The sequence below is a fragment of the Pipra filicauda genome, unplaced genomic scaffold (genome assembly GCF_003945595.2).
Source record: "Pipra filicauda isolate LSUMZ 115617 unplaced genomic scaffold, ASM394559v2 scaffold28_size6257848_pilon, whole genome shotgun sequence".
In the NCBI taxonomy this organism is placed as follows: domain Eukaryota; kingdom Metazoa; phylum Chordata; class Aves; order Passeriformes; family Pipridae; genus Pipra; species Pipra filicauda.
The window spans coordinates 95,979-118,057 of NW_024104409.1; the positions used below are offsets into that span (position 1 = coordinate 95,979).

At 38.9% G+C, this 22,079-nt stretch overlaps 1 protein-coding gene across 1 annotated transcript; it reads right to left on the bottom strand.

The window, feature by feature from the left end:
• Window positions 1–672: 672 nt before the first annotated feature.
• On the bottom strand, window positions 673–20,104 carry SERPINE3 (serpin family E member 3). Its single transcript, XM_039382901.1, has 8 exons — window positions 19,812–20,104; window positions 15,306–15,539; window positions 13,820–14,017; window positions 8,498–8,696; window positions 7,354–7,454; window positions 5,640–5,726; window positions 3,335–3,418; window positions 673–1,297 (listed from the first exon to the last, which is right to left on the bottom strand). Exons 1-8 carry the CDS (start codon window positions 20,068–20,070, stop codon window positions 1,257–1,259), a joined length of 1,203 nt encoding a protein of 400 aa, XP_039238835.1. The 5' UTR covers window positions 20,071–20,104; the 3' UTR covers window positions 673–1,256.
• Window positions 20,105–22,079: the final 1,975 nt, after the last annotated feature.

The window sequence follows — 22,079 nt, forward strand, 5'->3', positions numbered from 1 at the left end:
CTCAGTTCTACTGAGAGATAGAGTGGGGTAAAGCATGAGTCAGTAGGTTGCACAGGGTTATCCTGTGTCAGAAGCTTTTATGTGTTTACAAGTGCAGGAATAGCCAGAAGGTGCTGCTGCTTGGACACAAAATATCACTGATTGCTTTACTGGCCTTGTCTTTCATCTGTGCTAGATGTGCCCTGAATTTCTAGAAAGCTTTGTTTGATTCAGTGGGAGCTAAACCTCTCTGCTTTTCGTAGGAGTCAGTGGTTTGCAGTCTTCACCCAGAATCTCTGGGCCTTGGCTTCTGGTGCTTGTACTGTGAGTCACTGAACACTTGCTGTATCCCAGCTTTTGTCAGGATGCTGAAAAAAACTCACATTTTCTAGATGATTTTAGCTTCATTCAGTGTTCTTTGGGAATGTCCATTTTATGTTGCATACACTTCAAAGGTAGTAAAGGTAGTACTGCACTTTTTTTGGTAAAAATATTTGTTTGGTCACTGATTGAGTTGGGTATTTCTGCTTCCTATCTGCTCTGTCTGGAATAGGCTGCCCAGGGAAGTGGTGAAATGGCCATCCCTGGGAGCGTTCAAAAAGTGTGTAGATGTGGTGCTTAGAGACTTGGTTTAGTGGTGGATTTGGCAGTGCTGGGCTAATGGCTGGACTTGATAATCTTAGACACCTTTTCCAGCCTTGATGATTCTATGATTCTGTGCCAGTTGTGAAAGTCTGTCAACTATTTTCTTTTCACAGCATCATGCTGTTTGCTTGATACCTTACTATCTCAGCTGGATTATATCTGTCTGGGGTCAGACTAAATTTCAATTTTATTCTTGAGCTTTTGACTTCAGGACAGGGAAATGAAATTGTGCTTGAAAAATAACATCACAAAACTTTCTTGTAGGATGCTTTCATTCAGATGACCTATATACTCAGCAACAGTCAAGCTTTTAGCCATGATGAAGTTAAGTAGCAGCTGTTTGCCCATACTGTTAAATATTTAGGGGGCAAAATTTGTTCATTTTTTTTCAAATGTTTATATGCTTACTGTCTTTGCTGTAGTTGTGATGCTCATGATTCCTAGACAGCTTTAAGTTTCCAACAGTATGTACAGTGTAATAAAGTAGTGGAGGGCTTACTCTCACTTTTTCTTGCAAAAGTGTTACTGCTTAAAGCAGTGTTTTAATAAATACATATAATGTAGCCTTTAATTTCTTTGGAGGAAAGCTCACCATAGGAGGAACAGAAGACAGTTTATTTGTTTAGTGCTTATTATGAAGGATTTGTAACTCTTCCTATAAAGAGTACTGAACCTGTAAATGAAAACAATATTAATGTTATTTCAATTTAGGGGCTCACTTTCAAAGTGTAGTTCAGTTTAAATACATAAACTAAGCATGGAATTAGCAAATCATGGAATCACTCGTTGCTTATATGGAAAAACTGACTGCAATTGCACCCTTGTCTTAGAATAATTTGAACATTTCTGTATTAAAAGCAAAAAGACCGTTTCAAATAGTTGGTAGCCCAAACTAGAAGTTTGCCGAAATCTGAAACCTCCCCAAACCATTGGCTAAAGAATCACTTCTGAACTGAGGAAAACAGAGCCTGAATTTGTTGCTTTGTGTTGGTGTTTTAGTTACAGAAGAGGTTATTACAACCCCTTGAATGAAATCACTGCCTCAGATACATTGGATTTGTTGTTGTTTGTATTGCTGTTACCTTGCCTGTCCTTCAAAGGGAATGTGTTCAAACGTGAAATTCAAATTAAAAAACTTAACTTTTTAAATTATTTTGAGCAGAACTATGCCATTTTAAGTCTTGGAAAATATATTTCTACTATTACTAGAAGATTGATGCAGTGAAGACTCTTGGTCTACATAAAAATTCATTGTGAACTTATGGACATAGTGAGTTTTAAGCACCTCTGGATAGCTTGGTAAAATATACTAACAGTCTACTTTGTTTACCCTTTCCCCTTTTCATAACTGAAAAAATTGTCACTAAGTCTGAGCAAACAAAATTACTCCATTAAAAAGCTAAAAGTACAGAAATGTACTTCTGATTTTGAGTTGATTGGAAAGTATTTTATACTTCACATAAAAATCTTGTTTTATAATCTGATTTCCTTCCTTTATATGACATATATTATAAACTGAACCATTTTATTTACCAAAATCAGTTTGTTCTTAATCCTGAAGAGTCTGTGGCTCAGGCTTCATAGATGAGCTTATTGATGCCTTTTTTTTTTTTTTAAATTCTGCGTTAGCCAACTAAAAATAATGTTGTTCATTAACTGGTAATGATTGCCAAAGCATATTTAAAACAAAATGTCCACCAAGGTGTAGTGATTTTTCTCTTTAAAAATAGCTGCTTGCATTGTGATGTTGAAATGTTAAGATACGGATTTTTAAAGCAGAATATTGCGTACACAGGTATTCACTGTCTAAGAGAAGTGTGTTGCTTGGAAGCAGATAAGGAAAACTATTCTCTGTGGTCTTCTTGTTAGGCCCCAGTATTTTACTGAACCCTATAAATTACTGTGTTCCCCACTTATGAGAGAAACTTGGTGGTTCGAAGGATTTATTTAAGCTGCAAATTTACTGCATTGCTAAGAATGGTAAGAGCTGTTGGAGATGGCCTGATGCTTCAGAGGAGCAAATACCTACTAAATGGTGCATAATGCAATTTTTATTATTGCCAGCGAGCTATATAGTGTTTTCTTTTGGCAGAGATTCTGGAATAATGTGATTGGACATCTGAAATGAGACAATAATACTGAAGCTAAAGGAGCACTGTGATGCTTCTCTCTCAAGACATGCTCTGCAGTTTTGTTTGTGTTTTTGGTTGGATTTTTTTTGTTTGGGTATGGGGGTGGTCAAGAGTTACCAGTTGCAAAAGAAATGCTTTTTTTTTTTTTTTTTTTTTGGCAGAAGTCTGTTTGCTATCAGTATAGGCATGAGTAAGTTTCATTTATAGGGAAAGATCTCTATTTTAACTATTTCCAATGTTAATCTGGCCAGTTTGTAATTTTAATAGCCCTGTGGAGTTCAGTACTTAATGCTAGGGCATTTAAAATCTTTAAGATCTTTCTAGTGCCTAAAGCTGTTGTAGAAATCTCTGAGCTTGTACTGCACCCAGAGAAGAGGCTAATCTGACTTCTATGAGTCGTGCATTCTTTTTAAGGAAATTAAACCATAGTCTTTATGCTTTAAAAACCCAAATCCCACTGTTCCCATGTTTGATGAAATTTCCTGGATTGAAGAATGGCAGGCTATTTAGAAAGAACTTGTATTGATTTCAGTGCTACTTGTGAAGAATTCTGCTCCTGAAAGGCAGAGCATGCATACCTGTACTAGCTTGTCTCAGAAAAAATGTGAAGGGTCGGTCTGCTTTGAAAATAGGTGTTCGAGATCTTTTTAGTAATACCATTGCTGTAATGCAACAAAGAAAAAACATTAGTAATATGCATCCCTTTTCTTTGCATCTTCTGTACAGTGCCTTCAAGCTCTGATGTTTAGTACCTTGAGTTTTGAGTTGCTCCTCTGCTTTAACTATAAACCAGAAATTTTATCCAACAGTGAAATCAGTCTGAATTAATGAGTCCAGAGTCGTGAGACTACATGCAGGTGATTTGTGTGTATTTTGATGCTGAAGTGAGTCCTTCTGGCTTTGGATTTCAAAGGTAATGTAATTTTTGATGTTGTTGCAGCCCTAACTCTTCTGAAGTCATACCATGCTATTGCCTCACCTGTTAGCCAATTCTTGGCTGTGCTGTTCTGATAAAGATAAGCAAGGCACAAATGTAGTCCCTTTTCAAATTGGGAGACATGGAGCAGGGAAATATCTGTCATCCTGGAATTTCCCTTGTCAGAGCTCTGAACAAAACTGAAGTATCCTCAATCTCAAGTTATGATTGATTTTCCCTTCTCTGTTTGTGGGTTAATTATTACATTAAATAAAGAATCCTTAAGAATTATGATGACTCAGCTATTATTAAAATACATCTTCTTTAAATAAATTATTCCTTGTAGCTATGTAGTATTAAGAATGCATTGTCAAAACACCCCAATGCTAAAACCAGCAGATTTGGATTATTTTTTGAGAAGTTAAAACAATGGAATTAATTTGAAGACTCAAGACACAGTAAAACTAGTTTGAGAGGCAGTGTTTTAATGCTCATTAAAAAAGTGCCTGTTTTTGCTTTCAAGCCACCAAGTGACTAGATCCAGAACTTTTAAAGTAAACAAACATATTTTAAAATCAGCTTCTTAGTTTGGTCTGACTGGAGTTAAGGGAGTTTTGGCATTTGTTTCAATGGGATAAAGATCTATTACCCTCAGATTGAAGCCATCTAAAAGCTTTTATTTTGTGTAGGGATTAGTAGAAAAATTATGAGAAGTAATAGAGAGGAAAATCTTTTCAAAATTTAAAACTACAGCTCTGCAGAAAGGTTAACTTGGTTACGTCAACTGTTCACTGTACACCCACCTGTGTACTACATGTGTCAGATTCAAAACTGTTTCTAGAGAAATACTATAAATACACCAACTCAGGTGTGCTCAGGTTCCTTTTGGCATTGTGACTGTGGGACATTTGAGTGAGGGAATGTGCACACTGCAGTGAGGTTCACTGCTCTCTCTATGTGCCTCTTGAATTCCTTCCTGGAAGCAAGGAGGAGAAGTGGGAGAGACTCAGATCTTGCCCTGATCCACAGTCAAGGACCACCACCAGCATTTGCATTGTGCGTGTGGAGCATGTCTACAGTTGGCACAGCCCAGGGAAGGAGAAAGATGAGAAGTGAAGTGGTTAATGATCACCCTGCTGCTGTGCTGATATTTGAATGGCTTGAGGGCAAGTTCAGCCTTTTCAGAGAAGGAATGGAAGGGGTTTAGGATTACAGTTGCTTTCCATGCTTGCTTGGATCATCTGAGGCTTCCAAAGACAAAACAAGAAAAGCAGGGGCATTCTTTGATAAGGCTCATGTGACCAATTAAAAAAAAGGGAGGAAGACACAGCTCATTAATTTTGGTTCCCCTGCTTTATGTAAATTGCGTGAAGGATTTCAGCTGGTGAAGGTAATTTACTGGCTGTGTAGTCTGTAGCTGAGATTTTACTCTGAATCTCCCTGTTCACCCAACCCCAGCTGCTCATGAGGAAATGATCCTGTAGCAGAAGCTACTGCATGTGAAGGTCACACTTCAAAGTATGTAAGAATCAAGCCTGTCTTCGTAAAACTTTCCCATCATTACTTTTAGTGTTATCAAAGAGATCATCTTCAAATCTCATAGCAGTTCAGGCACTATAGGTAAAATATTACCAAGCTTTTCTCATTATTTGTTTTTATGGTCTGGATAAACATATTTGACCAACAGAAAAATAAGTGGTATATTTTCTCAAACAGAATTTTCCCTGGGTTGATAAAGTTGTTTTTCATTAGAGCCATTACATGTTAGACTGAGATGAAAAATTACAGGTTCTTACGAACATTTACAAAGGTAAAATGGAAGTGTGTTAAATATAAAAGTTTAAATTTAGATTAGGCATACGTTTAAATGCTACCGTGCTTGCTTGCTTTATTTTAAATAAAAGGCTAGTAGTTGGTTTTGTAAAAGGCTCCAGAAATGACAAGTTATGTCTGTATATTTGATTTACCTGTAGCTCCTGATGCCTTTGTACCATCTTCTGTTATTTCAATCTCTGCTTTGTGAATAGCTTCTGAAATGTAAAGACTATCTTGATCTGAAAAAAAAACATGTTAATAGTTATTTTCTGAATTCCATTACAAACTTATTTTTAAAAATAATCAGAATGCTTTTGCCTTTTTTCCTGCAGAATCTAAGGATCATATAACTGTTAGGTATTTTAACCACCTAAACTGGTTTTCCCCTATATGGACAACAGTGGACTGAATGCTGGATGGGAGATACTAGTTTGAGAGGTCTCCAGATTGTGGTAGAAGGCAAGGTTACATGGTGAAAGTAGAAACTAATTAACACAGTGAGGACAAGGCAAGAACTGAGGAACCATTGAAAGGAAAACAACAGGAAAAAAATACTCTTCAGGAAGAAACAATGGGACTGTGACATAAAATGGAGCTTGGAAAAAAAACCTGTTTCAGAAAGCTACTGAGTATTACAAGCCTGCTTCTCTCCAGCTGACTGTGGAGGGCAGAAAGCAGGGAAGGTTGGCGGACTTTTTTTTCTTGTCAAATACTTCTACAAGCCTTATTCTCTGATGGAAGCTACCAGGGTGCGTACAGAGGAAGGAAGCTGCTAAATTATATTGTTTATGGAGTTAATTTCCTCCAAGCATGTGTCTTATTTAAATAGATATTAACTTTATAAAATACATCTTTGCACACTTCATCAGTATATTAATACTTGTTTGCAATAAACAAAGCAGCAGGCTTTAACAAAAAAATGAGCAGCAAAATTATTTTAATGTGCATCTCTTTGCAGTCTGAGATATAGAACATAGCAATAGAACACTGCTATGTTCAATTTTAAAAGTGGCATGAAAAACTCCGTGAGAAATGTACCTTCTGAGGTTCATCTCAGGAAAGTAATTTTTCTGTAAGAGCAAGTTTTGAACTGAAGGAATTTCAGTTATTCACTCACATGCACAAGAATGTAAGGTGCTCTCTGGGCTGCTACCACTCTGAGTCTTTACTATGAGCAGAAATGACTAAGGTGAAAATCTTTGTGTTGCTGGAAGTAGTCGAAGAAGAAAGAAAATTGATAATTTGGATTCTTTTTGTATTTAATATTAAATAGGGGCAAAAATTTTCCAAGGAGCAGAAGAATTTCAGGCTTCCAAAAACAAGAGTTTAGTCATAACACCAGTATTTTAGCAAAGGGAAAGTATAACTCCATCCACTGGTCACTGGATTAGCAAGATAACGTGACCTGGGCATATACCACTACTGTTTGTAGTGTTAGGAGCTGAAATACAGACTTGTTGGTCCAGCATCCCTAACTGTTTAATGACTATTTAAAAACACAAATAGGATGCTTTAGTACAACTTGCATTCCTAAATTTCTGAATAAATAAACATTTTTCAGGCCTATGCCATCTTGACAGTTTTAATCTTAAAGAAATCAGAAGGAAAAAGTAAACTCAAGACCCAAACCAACCCTGTCCTTTTCAGGTTCTTCTTTTCCACAAAAAAGCTCAAAATTTTATCAATTGGCAAAATTGATAAAATCAATTGATAGAATAGAGCAGTTGAGGTGTAAGCTGTGTTTTGGAGTTTCGCAGAGAAAGCAGTGCAATTAATTCAGAAGACTCAGGTCTACCAAATCACTCAAAGGTATAAGTCTGCAACTGTTGGGTCGAGGATCATTTTGTATTTAGTCAAGTCTCTTACCTGAAATGCCTTTAAAATTAGCAGTGATGGGATCAAATGCGTCTTTAATTCCCAAGGCAGAAAAAACTGTCTTTAGGTCAAAAAGGCTTTGAATACTGAACCTGAAATTATTATGATAGATTTTATTTAAATGCTGGATTTGTAGTTTCATAGAGTTAAAAGCATAACAGATGTGATTTATTTCAAGCCTTTCCATTTCATCCATCTATTCCTGTATGAGACCAGTGCATGCTGTCTGATTAAGTGTACTTTGCAGAAAAGCACCTCATCTTCACCTGAAGTTGTTAATAGAAGGAATCCCTCACCACCATCTGTTGCACTCAGATTGCCTTTCAGTCTTCTTGACATATGAACTCTGCATTTTCCCAAGTTTGGCTATATCAAATGGCACTTTGAAATGTTTGCCAATGATTAGCTTGGAGAAAAAGAATATTAATGCATAAACAGTTTCTCAGGACTTCATTAATGTGATGAATGCATAGTAAGAGATGTGTAATGAAGTCCTTCCATGCTGATCCGTACAATAGGTACAGCCACAAAAGGCCTCCTGTACTTGCTTCCTCCTGCTATGCAATTTCAGTGGAATAGATGATAGAAAGTACCTCCAGGGTATGTGTGTTTGCTAACAACAGCAAATGACTGAAGTGGAAAATGAATGATGTGAGCTTGGTTTGTGCATGGAAAAGATGGGAATGACTACAAGGGTAGGGGTGTGCATGGCTTCTTTGTACAGTGCCTTTTTGTAGTATACTGACAAGTTTAAAAAACACACAATAGTGTGTATTTACAAGGTTATATATTTTTTTTCTCCCTTAAGCAAAGAGAAAAATGGAGTGTGGGAAAGGTCCAGCAAGATATCTCTTTTAGGTCTTTAAAGGATTGTTAATCCCTAACAAATTTTAAGTAAAACCTGTAGGATCAACTGCAATACTTCATTTTTTTAAGACATTACAGAGCATACCAGGAAGTCTTGTCATTCCCAGCTCACCTGTTTGTGCCTTAAGAAAGGCCATCTCTGATCGTGAGATGAATAACAAAACAGAAAGCATGTCACTTGATTTTGCTCACACATTGCTTGTGAAGGTGCTATCACATGAAATTCTGACAGTTGAAGTAGTGAAGCTATCGTGCTAACATTGCTTACCTAGGTAGAAAAATGTCCATCTTTGTTCTCTTTAAGCTGTTGGCCCAGAGGGTTATGTCTTTGGCAGAGAGGTGAGACTCAATCTGGGACAAAGGTGTTCTTTTATGGCTGGGAAGCACTAGGAACATGCTGTGTTTCTCCCCCAGGAAGGGTAACTCGACCACACTGAACGCCTCCAGAGCCGCGGTCTGGAACTGGCCTGTGGGTGGGCAAATGTAGACCTTATTTCATCATCAAAGTGGGAAAACTCCCCCCAAACCCACAACCCCAGCTAGGATCAGCAGACAGTTCAGAGCAACTGTGGTAGGATTTAAGGAATTGTCTCTAGTACATAGATTCTTGTAGCCAGCTCAGGTTGCTGTTAACTCACAACAGTCTCTCGTCTGAACAGAGCTGATTGTGAGAGAGACGTATGTATCTTGGCAGAAAAGTGCTAGTGCAAGTAATAGTAGCCGAAGCAGCACCTCAAGAGAGCATGAATATTTTATTAGTTTCTCATATAATAGCTGTCCTCCTTGCTCAGGGTTTAAAAAAATATTACCAAGGCAATGACAGTGACTGTGATGACTCGTCCTGCAATGCATGTTCTTTAACTAAAGATGCAATTTTATAATATCTTTCACTAAAATTTTAGTGCTGATAGAAGTTACAAAAACAAAATGGAGTATCCTACTTAATTAACTGAAATCTACTTTGCCTCATGTTTCTGTCTTTGTGACTTTTAAAAATCAGTTTTAACCTTATTTAAAAAAAATAGTTATATTAAACAATAGTTTATGCTTATTTAAGCATCATATTTATAAATTTTGAAAATCTAGGCACAAAAATCTATCAAAATCAAATGAAGGTTATAAAAACTAGTCTCAAGAGTAAAAGCTGTAGGGCTTCCAAACTTGCAATTGGTTATACAACAATTTGTAATAACCATTTTAAAGTACCATTTTAATGCCATATTTCAAAGAACAATTTAACCAGGCATTTCTAATGGACTCTGTTACACAGTAGAACAGATTCCACTATCACAATTTTAGCTTCTTATTTTTCTGTCTGAGAATCCAATAAATAGCATTTCAGGAACATTCAGTACTAGTTAGCAGACCAGGAGTTAAATGCAAGCTTAATACAAGTTGCGAGCAAACATCTTATTGCCTTTGCTGCAGGATATCCAAAATACTCAGTCTACTCCTTCTTCACCTGGCTGTAGTAGTTGTAACTTCAAGGTGCTCGCACTTTCTGAACCAGGGGTTGTAAATAACAGAATATATGTAGCTTATGTTCATAATATCTAAATATTTGGCAATATGTACATAGCTGTAGGATGTCTCAAATACTTAGCATACAATATTTGTTAGTGTTGCAGATATGGACTAGATAGGATTCGTAAAGTGTTGATTATTCTGCTAGATTAAATCTTAGGCTCTTAGACGAGCCCTCCTGCCTTGCACCATGGAGAGAGAATTGCTCTGTTAAAACTAACTCCCAGCATGTGGATCATTTGCTGGGAAAAGATGTTCTGCTTTCCAATGGGCAAACAAGGAAGATTTACATTTGTAGTGCACTGGGCATGAGTGGTTTAATATGCGGGCATGCTGATATTTTGAAGTTAGCACATTCTGCGCAAAGGTTATTTGTTAATTAGAAAGAAAATCAAAGACTTTATGTTATTGAGTCAGAACATTTAGCGTTCCTTGCTTGAACTGATTTTCAGCATCCCATAAGGATTATACATATGCTAAATTAGAATTCAAATGTTGTTAACGAATGGCTTGGAAAAATGAATATGTAAAGTAGCTGCAGTGTTTAAGAGGCGTGTGTGAACAGTAATGTTGACATTTTCTTAGAGCAGTGTTACTTATCCCCAGGCTGGTTTGTTCTTCGTGGCAGTGTTAAAAGGATAAACAATGTTGTAAAAGTTGCAGTTGATAGTAGGTTACAGCTAATCTTTCTCACTCTGTGCTTTGGATCCTGGTGGGAGACAGCTACTATTGTTTAATAATGACAGAAAGTTATCTTGGGCCTCTGTTTAGTTATACTGAGCCAGTCTTTTGCATTTATTTCAAATTGATTTGTTAGAAATGTTTCTGTCACTTTTAGTGACGAAGACTGAATTGGCTCAATCAAGCCTGACAATCAGCAAATTTTAAATGATCCCTTTCATTTTGGCTTCCCTTAAAAGTCTCTCCAGCTGCAAAAAGCTTACATACTTCAGGCTGGATTAGTATTTTGGCTAATTTGGCTAATATTTCTGTGCAAATATTTAGTGCTTCAGCTACCTACTTAAGGACGATAGGATGGAGTTCTTGTGTTCAGGCAAGTAGTTAAATAAGCAGAACTAACGATTTCACATCAAGTTTGCGAGGATTCTGGTGCAAATATGGGGTCAGACAATGCAGTTCAGCTGCTGAATTCCTGGTCACTGGCTTTCCCTGACTATACCCACTTGTATAAGCATTGGCAGCCCCCTGCCTTCTGTTGTTTTGGACCTCTCATTTCTTTATTTCTCTCTGCTAAAAGAGAAAGTTTGGAGAAAAGGTCCATTCTTAAGGTAATAGCTGTATTTGGTGAGCTTCTTTTGCCACATCCTTCTGAAATACATGTATGTTCCCAAGAAACCTATTTGTTTACCTCTTAAAGCAGTGAAGGGTCAGGCTGTTCAAGACATCATGGGTAGCAAAAGCCCTTGCTGTGAGCTGGTGATACAAAATCACCCAGGACTGAAAAATCGAGTTGATGTAGTTCATGTTGCTCAACAACAAGGAAGATGAGGTGTAGGGTTTTGGAAAGGGAAACTGCACTCCTCAATAAGGTAATTTAACTTGTAAAAGGTTCAAATGTAAATAGGATGGGAGTCAGAGGGTGTCAAGTCAGAGGTGTGAATGTGGTCAGGAGCTGGCAGTCCCAGCAGGAGGAAGAAGCAATGGTGGGCTCACCATGAGTGTCTGGGAAGAAGAGATGCCACAAAGAAAGATGTAACTGTAAGGACAAACTTGCAAAGAGCAGAAGAAATTATTTCTTGACCAGGTGAATTATGGTTTAGAGATAAAAAGGCATAGAAATAACGAGCTGCCATCTGCCTGCTTAATGTGACTGTTGCACAGCAAAGGAAAATGTTTTAACCATATAAGCTATTAAGACATATAAGCTATTAGATATTTTTTTAGATTCATGCCAATTATTTGTTGTAACTGGTGGCAAAGAAGTAGTCTGATGATAGAGCAAAAGATAATGGTGAGGTACCTAATGGAAATAAAGAAAAGAGTAATTACACTGCCAGAGATGGAAACAAAGTTCACGTTACTTCACATCACAAGTTCTCACACATTAGAGAGATGAATAATAATCTGGAGCCTGGATGATCGCCACTCCAAAATATGAGAAGAACTTGGATTTGGAATTGCAAATGAGTGAGCAAAAATTTTAATAGACTGTAAATTCAGTTGTTTCCCATGATTGGAAAAAAGGATTCATTTATAAAGAAAAAGAAAGTAATCTGGGAAGTTTTAGAAAGTACTCTGGAGAAAAGAATAATCAAGTCACAGAAGGAAATAGAAAGTGAGATAAATTGCAATATAAAGTAAACTAGCAAACAAATCTATAAACTTTTTTGGCTCAATAACTAATTTGATAAAAAGGCATAGATCCAGCCATCTAGTTTTAAATAAAACAGCAAATATAATTTCACTGTGGCACTATTTACAGGTAAAAGTGATGGCAATTAGAGCAGGAAAAGAAAAGCAGCAAGCAGACACTTAAAGCAATGTAAAAGAGGGGCTCCCAGGTTGAAAAGAGTTACTAGTGGCTTTCCAAAGTATTGTCCACACTAAGACTTTCATCAAAGACAGTGATTTGCCATGATGACTAGCGTGGTGGAAATCAAATGGTAGAGATTCCCCCCCCTTCCCCTTGAGGACTCATCAGCTGGAAAAAAATGCAGAAAGGAAAAAGGCCCAGGTGGGACCAACCTTGAGTAACCACCCTGAGCTGGTTCTGCGCTACACTGTGCAAGGTACTTTTAGGAAGACATAGAAATACTAAAATCATTTTAGCGAGCATGAATATAGCTTCATTAAAAGTGTTGTGCACACTCCTGATCATTTATTCTCAAGAAAGATTGATTTAAATTTGGAAAAGTGCAAAAAAGAACTAGTAGAGAATTGGAGCCTCATTTTCGAATAGCTTAGATGAGCCAGCTGCTTCAGTTTATCTAACAGGAAGTTGAGAGACAACTTGGTGACTTGCAAATAACGTTTGGGAGTAAATATCAAAGCTGAAGAGAAACTATTTAACTTAAAGCTGGCATGATGTTAAGAGATATAAATCGGTCTTGAGAAAATTTATACTTGGAATTTAGGGAGGTTTTCACCCAAGTGCACTTCTGAAATTTAGGGTAGAAGGGAAAGGAGCTTTTTATATTTTGAAAGAGATTGTATAGCTAACTAGCATAATTCCTGTTGGTAGAAAATTAAGCCTGCAACATAAGTCCTCTTGTCAGCAACCCACATACATCAAGCCTTTGAAAGTAGCCTACACTGTATTCATATATTATAAAACTAAAAGTTTGACCTATATTTATAGTGGTTTAAGCCTGTGCTGAAATCATCCACTGATTTGGTTTAAGCACCATAAAAAATTATCTTTTCTTGCAGAATTTGACCCTGAAGATCTGCAGTTTTACCCTAAAGTCTTGGAAACAGGCTGTGACTAGAGACACAGGGGTGGGTGTGCAGTGCTGGTGTTCCTGGTTGTGCCATCCTCCCTCGGTGCTCACACACTCAAACAACAAGCAGGGATTAGACTGAGGGGCCAGAAAATTTTTTATTTACCCTACAAATCAAATTGGCTTGATATAGTTTTAGTCTTAACTGCCCCTCTGTCATGGGGTCAAATGTGCTTCCTATGGTCCTCCTTTCCTAAGCAGCTTTATTTAGCAAGCTCCATGCTATTGTAAAGGACTTTTTATACTGTGGTACCCTCAGTCTCTTATGTTCCTTTCTCCTGGTCCGTTATCTTGGTGCCTTTTGGTTGTTTGCTACAACTGACAGGTTTATTATGGAACGCTAAGAGGTGTTGGTCTGTGAAGGATGGGACAGGGACAGTAGATATTTTAGGAACCATTCTGAATGCAGAATCTGTTTAATCAATGCTTGGGATTATAAGGAGTCAAGTTGGCCACCTAGGTCATCTCTTCATTTGATGGGATTTCTTCTGAGACTTCTCTAAGCTAGGAAAATAACACTATCTTAGTGTGGTATTTGTGGAAAATAAATAAAGAAAACTGTTCCAGGTTGTACAATAGCTCAAATCTGGATTAAGGACAGTTACCGTAGTTAACTTCAGCTGTATGATGCATTGTGGGCACTTTCAGGGTTGAGCCCTCTGATGTGGTAAAAGGCAACATCTGAGTGTCCATAAGGGAAAACTTCTTTTGCCACGTGCTTCTGAAATACATGGTGCTCACCAAGGCAACCTGGCTGAGCGACGACCTAGCAGTCTCCAACAGCATGCCACGCACATCCCCATCTGCACGGAAAAGAGACAGGGAGAGGGACACATGTGTCCTACTTGCCCAGGCCTAAAGGCCAGGTCCGTGTGACTAAATAAAGCAAGTCGGGACCACTCTCCATCCCGAAGGGCAAGAGGCAAAACTCATAAGGTACCATTAACCCTCTACCTTCCCCTCCCCACATGTACATGGACCTCATCTGGATTGCCTACTGGTCCCTGCTCTCCCCAGAACTGAGTTTGAGTTGGGCAATGTTGAGGGTCAAAGCTGTGCCAGCACTGTGCTACTTGCTGAACAGTGCAGATGACAGCAGCCCGGTGTTCAGCACCATGCCCTGGCTCTAACTGGTGTTCTAGGTTAAGTATGCCCAGGTGTATCTCAGAGGTGTTCATCATTAGTACCAGAAATACCTCATGGCATGATTACAGACTGCTTTATGAAGTAACTAAGTCACTTGGGGCTTATATCCTAATTTTCCCCTTCTCCTGCTTACTTGTCAGTTCAACTGATCCTGCTTTGGGTATCTCAAAGATTTCTGAAAGAGTGATCTGCTTTTAATTCATTGATATTGCAATGTGAGCACTGCAATATGACCTCTCATTTTAGTACCTGCTTCTAGAGCAATACACTTCTGTCATGGAGCTGGATCACTTCTTAGTGTTCATTTGAGAAGGACAGAATTTTTTTTTTTCATTAGTTTCAACAGCTTTAATGTGTGTATTTAACATCAGCTCATATGTTGCTGGCCAAATTAACATTCACATAAGTTGATGAGGCAAATCAGGGACTGCTTTGCTCTGCTGCTTCTTAGGACTTTCTTTTTCAATTATTTTTTTCATTAACACCGAATTTAATTTCATTACTTTTCTTGCTTATGTGGAAAGTAAATTCTTTTTATTTCCCATTTTGACTTTTTAAACTCAGGGTCTGACTGCTGAGCTTATGGCCCTGCATGTTCCCCATAGCACCATGAAAGCATTCAGTGCCACAAACATCATCCCTGGGGAATTTGGCTGTTCTCATTAAAAGTGAAAACACTGCAAAGGATTGCCATTTTAAAAATAGAGGAATGAGGCCAACTGGTTACCAGCTTGATACTGCAAATTTATACTCGCAGGTTCAGACTATTCCCACTCTTTCTTTACGTTAGAAATGAATGTCAGCACAAGAATTAGGTTTTCTGGCTTTCAGCCTTGGTTTGGACAACACAGTGTGGCAAAAAACTGTACTTGGTTTAATGCAGTTTCTCTCATCACTCTTATTTTACATGTTATCCATGTGCATTCTTGTAGGTTGCTGTGTTACCTGCAAGGTTACTGGTGATCCATTCCTGTATTTGGGCCGTGGTTCTGTTGGGGTCAGTAAAGTTGGTTTGCTGCAGGCTGCTGTTCGCCCAGCGTGCGGCATGTGCAGTGAAGTGAGGCGAGAGCTGCGTGCCAGCATCCACAAAGAAGGAACATGCCAGCTGAACCACTGTGCCTTGGCTCGAGTCGGTCACTCCTTCATACACGGTGCGCAAGAAGTCCTGCGCGCTTTGATCTGCCAGGCAAGAGAGAGGGAGAAACTGCAGCTATCATGTTGAGGTTAAGGATTGCCCCAGGGCTCCACAGCTCTCAGCTCCAGTGCTGACACTGGTGTCCTCTGATTGTTAAAGCACAGAAGCACCCTTGACTTTATGGAGCATTACTGTCAAGCACTACTGTTGAGGGCAATGATGCTCTAGGCATGGTAAAGCACTCTTCATGTTGCTGTAGGAATCACTCTAGTGCAGATGTGTCAAGCAGCTGAACTCACATCAGGTTCACACCTCTATGCAAACGCACCTCTGAACAGTTTATAAGGTACATTATTTTTTGGTTTTGGGCCCTCTCTGAGTTCCCGTTAGTGAGATCTAGTACCTCTGGCAGTGACTGGCCACAGTACCACTGTCTCCTTCTCTTGCCATTATCCACCTATCCCAGGAAAGGCATCTCCCTTATAGCCCCAGGTTAGTCTCTGCTGCCCTTGGCCCCTAGCCATTGTTTTCTTTCTTGAAGGATAGTGTCCCAAACTGGCCCAGTATTGGTGATGAGCCCTGGCAATGCTAAACAGAACTGATGGTTGCTTCACATGTGTTAGAAGCAACTCGTCTATTCATACAACCCACAACCATGTCTGCTTTTTTTTCAAGTACAATTGTATTTCCCATTCAATATTATTTTATTCTAATTCCTAAGATCCCTCAGATCCTTTCCAAAAACTACTATTTTTTGACTCATGGTTCCCCAGTTTGGATGACTGATTATTTCTTGTAAATGTAGAATTTTGCACTTGTCCTTACTGAGTTGTATCCTACTCAGTTCACATGTTTCTATGACTTTCCAGGATCCTTTTAAATACTATTCTGGTCCTCCAAAATGCTTGTAGCAATTACAAGCTCAGTGTCGTTCCAAAATTCAATAGTGTATTCTTTAGTTTGCTGTCTACTAATGGAAATAGTTGAATAATGCCCTGGTCTCCTGTTTCTGAAAAGCTCATAGTACTTCAATGGTGGTGCCTTCTGTGATGGATACATGGCTGAGGTGTGAGCCCAGAAGGAACATGGGTCCCACAAACTCAGAGAATCCTGTGTTTTTAAAATCACTGCGTTCCCATAGACTCCCTTGAAGGGTGATTTAGGAGCCATTATTTTTCTCAGTTGCAACGATTTGTGATTGAATGGTTCATGCCAAAGTGACCTCCTGAGGCCTGGGACTCTCACCCATCTGAACAACGTTTATGTGCTCTGTGTCAAATCTCCTCAAACTTCCTGTGTTTGCAGTTCAGCCCCTTTCCTATATATCTTGTTGTATTTTGGAGGAGACTTGCCTACGTCCAGATAATAAAAGTCTTGTTGAGATTGCTACTTGCCTTTAAGACATTTTCAACAAGTTCCTCATTCTATAACTAAGTTTTCAATGAGGACTGGGAAATGTCTGGAGTACTACTTTTCTTTAGCAAGACATCAGTGCCTTTTGGCTTTGTGGGACCACCAGGAACTTTCGGATTTCACCACCTAGTGCCCCAATATCTATGTGAAACCTCAGTAGCTCACTGTTGTACATGAATTCCTTGCCACCATTTTCAAGGTGGGTTAGTATTGTGTCCCTTGCTGTGGTACTTGGCTCAGATGCTCCTCTGCTTTGGCTTGAAACCCTGGAATGCCCTGGGCAGCTCATAGGTATCTGGCTCTCCATGGTCATGGCTGAGCTCGCCATTATGGCTGGTTGGAAATCTCTTAGTTTTGAGTCAAGAGGCTTTAGGCAAAGGGAGTGATCACTCAGTTTCTCCAGTCACCTGTGGATGTGGGCAGAACAGGAGGGAAGTCAGGACTGCCATCTGGGATGTGGGTGTTTTGGGGTGGCTAACCAGGGAAGTGAATCCCACATGGACTGACCTGTCCCAGGCTGATCAAATTAAGGGTCTCAGGTCAAGGGCAGGATAACCATGAGACTCCAGCTGCCAGACAGGTCATCAGGACGCTTTTACTGCATTGTTTCAGATTCTTCATGGGGCAAAAGAGAGTTGCACATCTATTGATTTTTACCACCTGAGAATCCAGCGTGTGTTTTCTGACCTAATAATACTACTTTAAGTAGCTAACCTGGAGGAAGACTAATCACCTATGGGAAGTTTGGTATTAAAATTTGGATCTATCACTCTATAAGGGGTAAAATACTGAACTCCTTGAACAGATGTCTAGAAAACTCACATAGTCTGAGGTGTAAAGTGCTTTCCTTGTGCGTTCTGCTTTAGTGTGGGAGCATCTGGCGAGCACTCTGGAAGATGTGAGAAATCAAGGATGGTAAACTGGAAGTAGATGTGGATGTGAGGGGTGGTATCCCAGACTTGTAAGTTCCCCAAAGTGCTTAGCTAACCAAAGTCCTGAATTCTTACTTGGAGAAGAGCTCAAAATTGCTTTAAAATACTCTATTGTTAATAAAATAAATCAGCTAGGAGAAAGCATTTTAAAGCATGTCATTTTGTTTGTTCTGTCTACAGATACATCCCCTTATGCATTGTTTTTCTTAGTATTAGAATAAAAGTGAACAAATCTTCCAAACATTGAAAGAAGATTACAAGTGCATGTAAGAGCAGATTCTCTGTGAACAGTGAATAAACCATCAATGTTTTCATTGTTTTCAACCTGCTAAGGTTTTAACCTCATCCTTCATTATTGTTTAGGGCAGACCAACAAAAACATTAATACAAACATTAAGTTGAAGAAAGGGATTTTATCACATATGCATACCTATATAATTTGGTTTTACTCATCTGATAGGAAATTTCATCTCAATATTTGGTTTATTTATTTTACTTATTTATTTGATTTAGACCATTTGAGGAAGTGGTTTCCTTCCCCATTACTGGAAATATGCTGTTATAACCAATAGCAATAGATCCCATTCTACTTTATTTTCACATTACTGCATTAATATTACTGAAAGCAAAAGCTCATGTGGCTCGTGCCACAGACAGCTAAAATGGAGATATAATGTCTCCCTGCTATGATGTGCCACATGAGAACATAAAAGACCTAGCAAGTCATTGACAGCCTCTGCACTTCTCTTTGTTACATTTTCTGTGGAGATCTGTGCTTGAATTTCACTGTGAAATGTTATTCTTTAAGGTTCTTTCTTAATAACTGAGCCCCTAATGACCAGAAGTATCAAGCAAGGTATAATCCTTGTATGAATTAATGTTGTTTAGGAACTGAATTTACAGAAATAGGAGTATTATAGGCAAGAGTTCATTGTATCAGCTGCTCATAATATAGATGCACTGTTCCTATGGCAGTTCATGTAGCTGATAGCTGTATCTCTATTTATCAGCTAGAGTTAGCTCCTACTGCTGTGTTGGTTTTCGAATATTAATCTTATACAGAATGGTGATGGTAACTAAGTCAGGTTACAGCACAGGAAGATGAAATTACTGTAGGTTTTATCTTTAGTTTTCATACCCTGAAAGTGAATTTTATGCTGAGAAATAGCAGTGTCACGTCTATACATAAGTCTTGTATATAAGCTGCAAATTTTGAAGATGAGGCAGTCATCTGCTTTTCATAAACATTCTGCCCATAATGTAAAATAGTTTTTGACATGTGATGTGAGATGGTAGGATAATCCAAAGCTGAAATGAAAACAGCATCCTTAAATTAAGCTGCCTTAATGCTGGATTTAAAGACATCTGTCTTTCCCATATCCCTTCCAAATTCCCAGTGAGTTTTATTTTAGCCTGCTTTCAGGGAAAGATGCAATTGCACCATCCATCTGTCAATGTGTATCTGTCTGCCAGTCTCCTTCTGATAACTTTTCATCTTTTTGGCCAGTTGTAATAACATCATAAGTCTTAAAGATAATTCAACTTCTATAGGTTTCATTTGTTAATGGGATGGGAGAGAAAACAACTCTCCACTGCCTGGCACCTCTTTGCAGAGCACACAGGGGACAGTAGGGCACAGTGGACACGATGAACCTCTAGGAAATCTGGAGCAATTCTGCTGTTCATGGAAGCGGCTTTTCTAAATGTAGCTGTATTTTTGTGCCATAAGAGAGTAAGCACTGATTCAGGAAAAAATGGAACAATAACACGTATATCAACTACTCCTTTGAGTTTCCTTTGTTCAGCTGATACCTGCCTATCAAAGATGGAGAAAACACTCCTAAACTAGATCTTGCAGTGAGACAGAAAATGGAAATTTAATATGACGTGTCCCATTCCTGTCTCCTCATTATGCTGTGAATTTATTAAAAAATGTAAGACAATAAGTATTTTTTTTTAAGCAGTACATACCATGAATGTTGTATCCTAGGGCGTCCTGCAGCTCTGTAAAGGTATTTCCTTGCGCTCCAAACTGCAGCAGCTCCAAAGAAACAGCCACACTTGCTGGAGAGACTACCAGATTGGTTCTGTTCTCTGCTTCAGATATATGCCGGTAGAGATTGATGGCAAATTCAGTTTTCAGCTCTTTCAGCTCATCATAGGAGATGCAGTTTCCTTTGGTTAAGAAGCAAGCAGAGAGGATAAATGCAGAGAAGGAAATGGGCAACATGAAGGCGAGCTGGGAACACTCTCCACCAGGTAATCACACCTGCAATTAATAACACAGATATATTTAGAAAAGTAATAGGCTGAGCTGACTGAGAAACTTTCTCATTCCATCAGTGCTGACATATCACTTGCAATAGTAATGACCACTATTAAAATACTCGTCCGGTTCTACTCAGTAACTGTTGTCATTAAAAAAAAGAAAATAAACGTAGGGACATGCTGATGACTCCATTGACTAACAAGGATCGAATTTTCCAGAATGCTGTAGCATACAGGATGGTTGGCCATTATAGAGCGCCTTGTCTCCCTTGTGTGGAGACAAAGAGCCCCTTGGTTAAAAAGTTAGTCACCTGCACACATGATGACTGCACTTCAGTGCAGTCTCCATGCTGCTGAGCACCCATAGCTCCTTTCTGTCCCCAGCACTCCCAGAAGAAAGGCCACCCGTCGTGAGGTGCAGAAATCTAGCCGGATGCTCCAGGCTGGGCTTTAGATCCAAGTTTGCAAAAGGCTGGCTTCAAATTTCCCCCACAGATATTCCTGCTATGAAATTTCTCCCAGTGAAAATAAGGTTGCATTTGCAAAAGGTTCTAGTGCTTGCAGCACAAAATCACCATGTCGGATTTTTATGGGAAATCAAGCATTGGTCAACTTTATATTAAGAGACACTTAGGTTCATATTTAAAGGAATAATGCTAAAATGACAGAATATCTTTCCTTACAGAATTTCACCTTCTGAAGATTGTATGCAAGTATATTTTAAAAATTACTGCACCTTCTTTCACCTCAGGATTTTCTACAAATCTTTCTCCATGCCCTTTGCTCTAGAGAACACCTCTAATGCTTTGCATTTACTCACAGTTAAATTGTCTTGCCTTTCTGTGTCCTTCTGTGTGTCTGAATGGAAGCTGTCTATGAACGTCTTGTCTCCTTCTTTAATAGGTAGTGGAGTAAAGACTAAGTCATGAGACTGCATTTAAAGGGATAGTCAGTGATCAGAGTCTCTGTCGGCGATGTCTGTACCACTCTGTCCAAATTCCTGTAGGCTACAAGCTCTATGGAGAGCCAGGCAAAGCAGCATGCCACTGACCAGCAAATCCAAGGCAAGGAACAAAAAGGTACACATGGAGATAGAGTCAGCAACTTCCTTGCAAGCCCTGCTGGAGCCTCATGAGACTTGTGACCTGCTGGTACCGAGCAAGGCATCTCCTATCTCTCTTCCCACCCCCCTCCTTCTTTTGTATGAATTCCATTGATTCCTCTGCCACAAAGGGGAAGAGAAAGGGCTCTCTGTGTACCAGGCACACAGCTATTTTTTTACCCCCACTTTGAAAACTTATTCAGAAATCCCATGCAATTAAAATGTCTTTATTTCCCTTTTTTTTAATTAATGCCATCCCAAATAGCTAGATTTTCTTTTACTCTTTAATTTCCAGAAGGAAAGAAACAACAACATGGTGCACTTGAAGGAGATTGAATAAGGAAGGGGTTGCTTTGAATAGACCAGAAGCAGAAGAGCTATGGTTGTGACTGCTTTAAGAGCAGTTGTAGCTGCTCATGGCTTTCTTCATGTGATGGGGTCAAAAATCCTCCCTGTCACATTCACAGGTTCAGCCTCACAGCTTCACAATGCCAGTTAAAGCAAGCAAGATTTGGGCTTAAAAAATAATGTAAAACTGCAGCTTATTGATCTTCACAGAGTTTGACACTATATATATGTTTAGCTATTTCACAACATACATTCCTGTTGGAAGAAGACATCGGGAAAAAGTTTATTACAATCAAGCAATAATTTAGGTGCTAGTTTCATCCTTAGCAGGTAAGGAACAGCCACACAGAATAGATGCAGATACTGGGGCCTGTTTCAGGATCCTGGGCTTTAGACCACATTCCTGCTAGGACTGATGAAGGGGAAAAGCTTGGTCAGTCATAGTCTAGTACAACAGGCAGGGATGTTGATTTTGCTAGAGATTTCAATAAAGTATCCTCATGCTGAAAATTACATTTGAG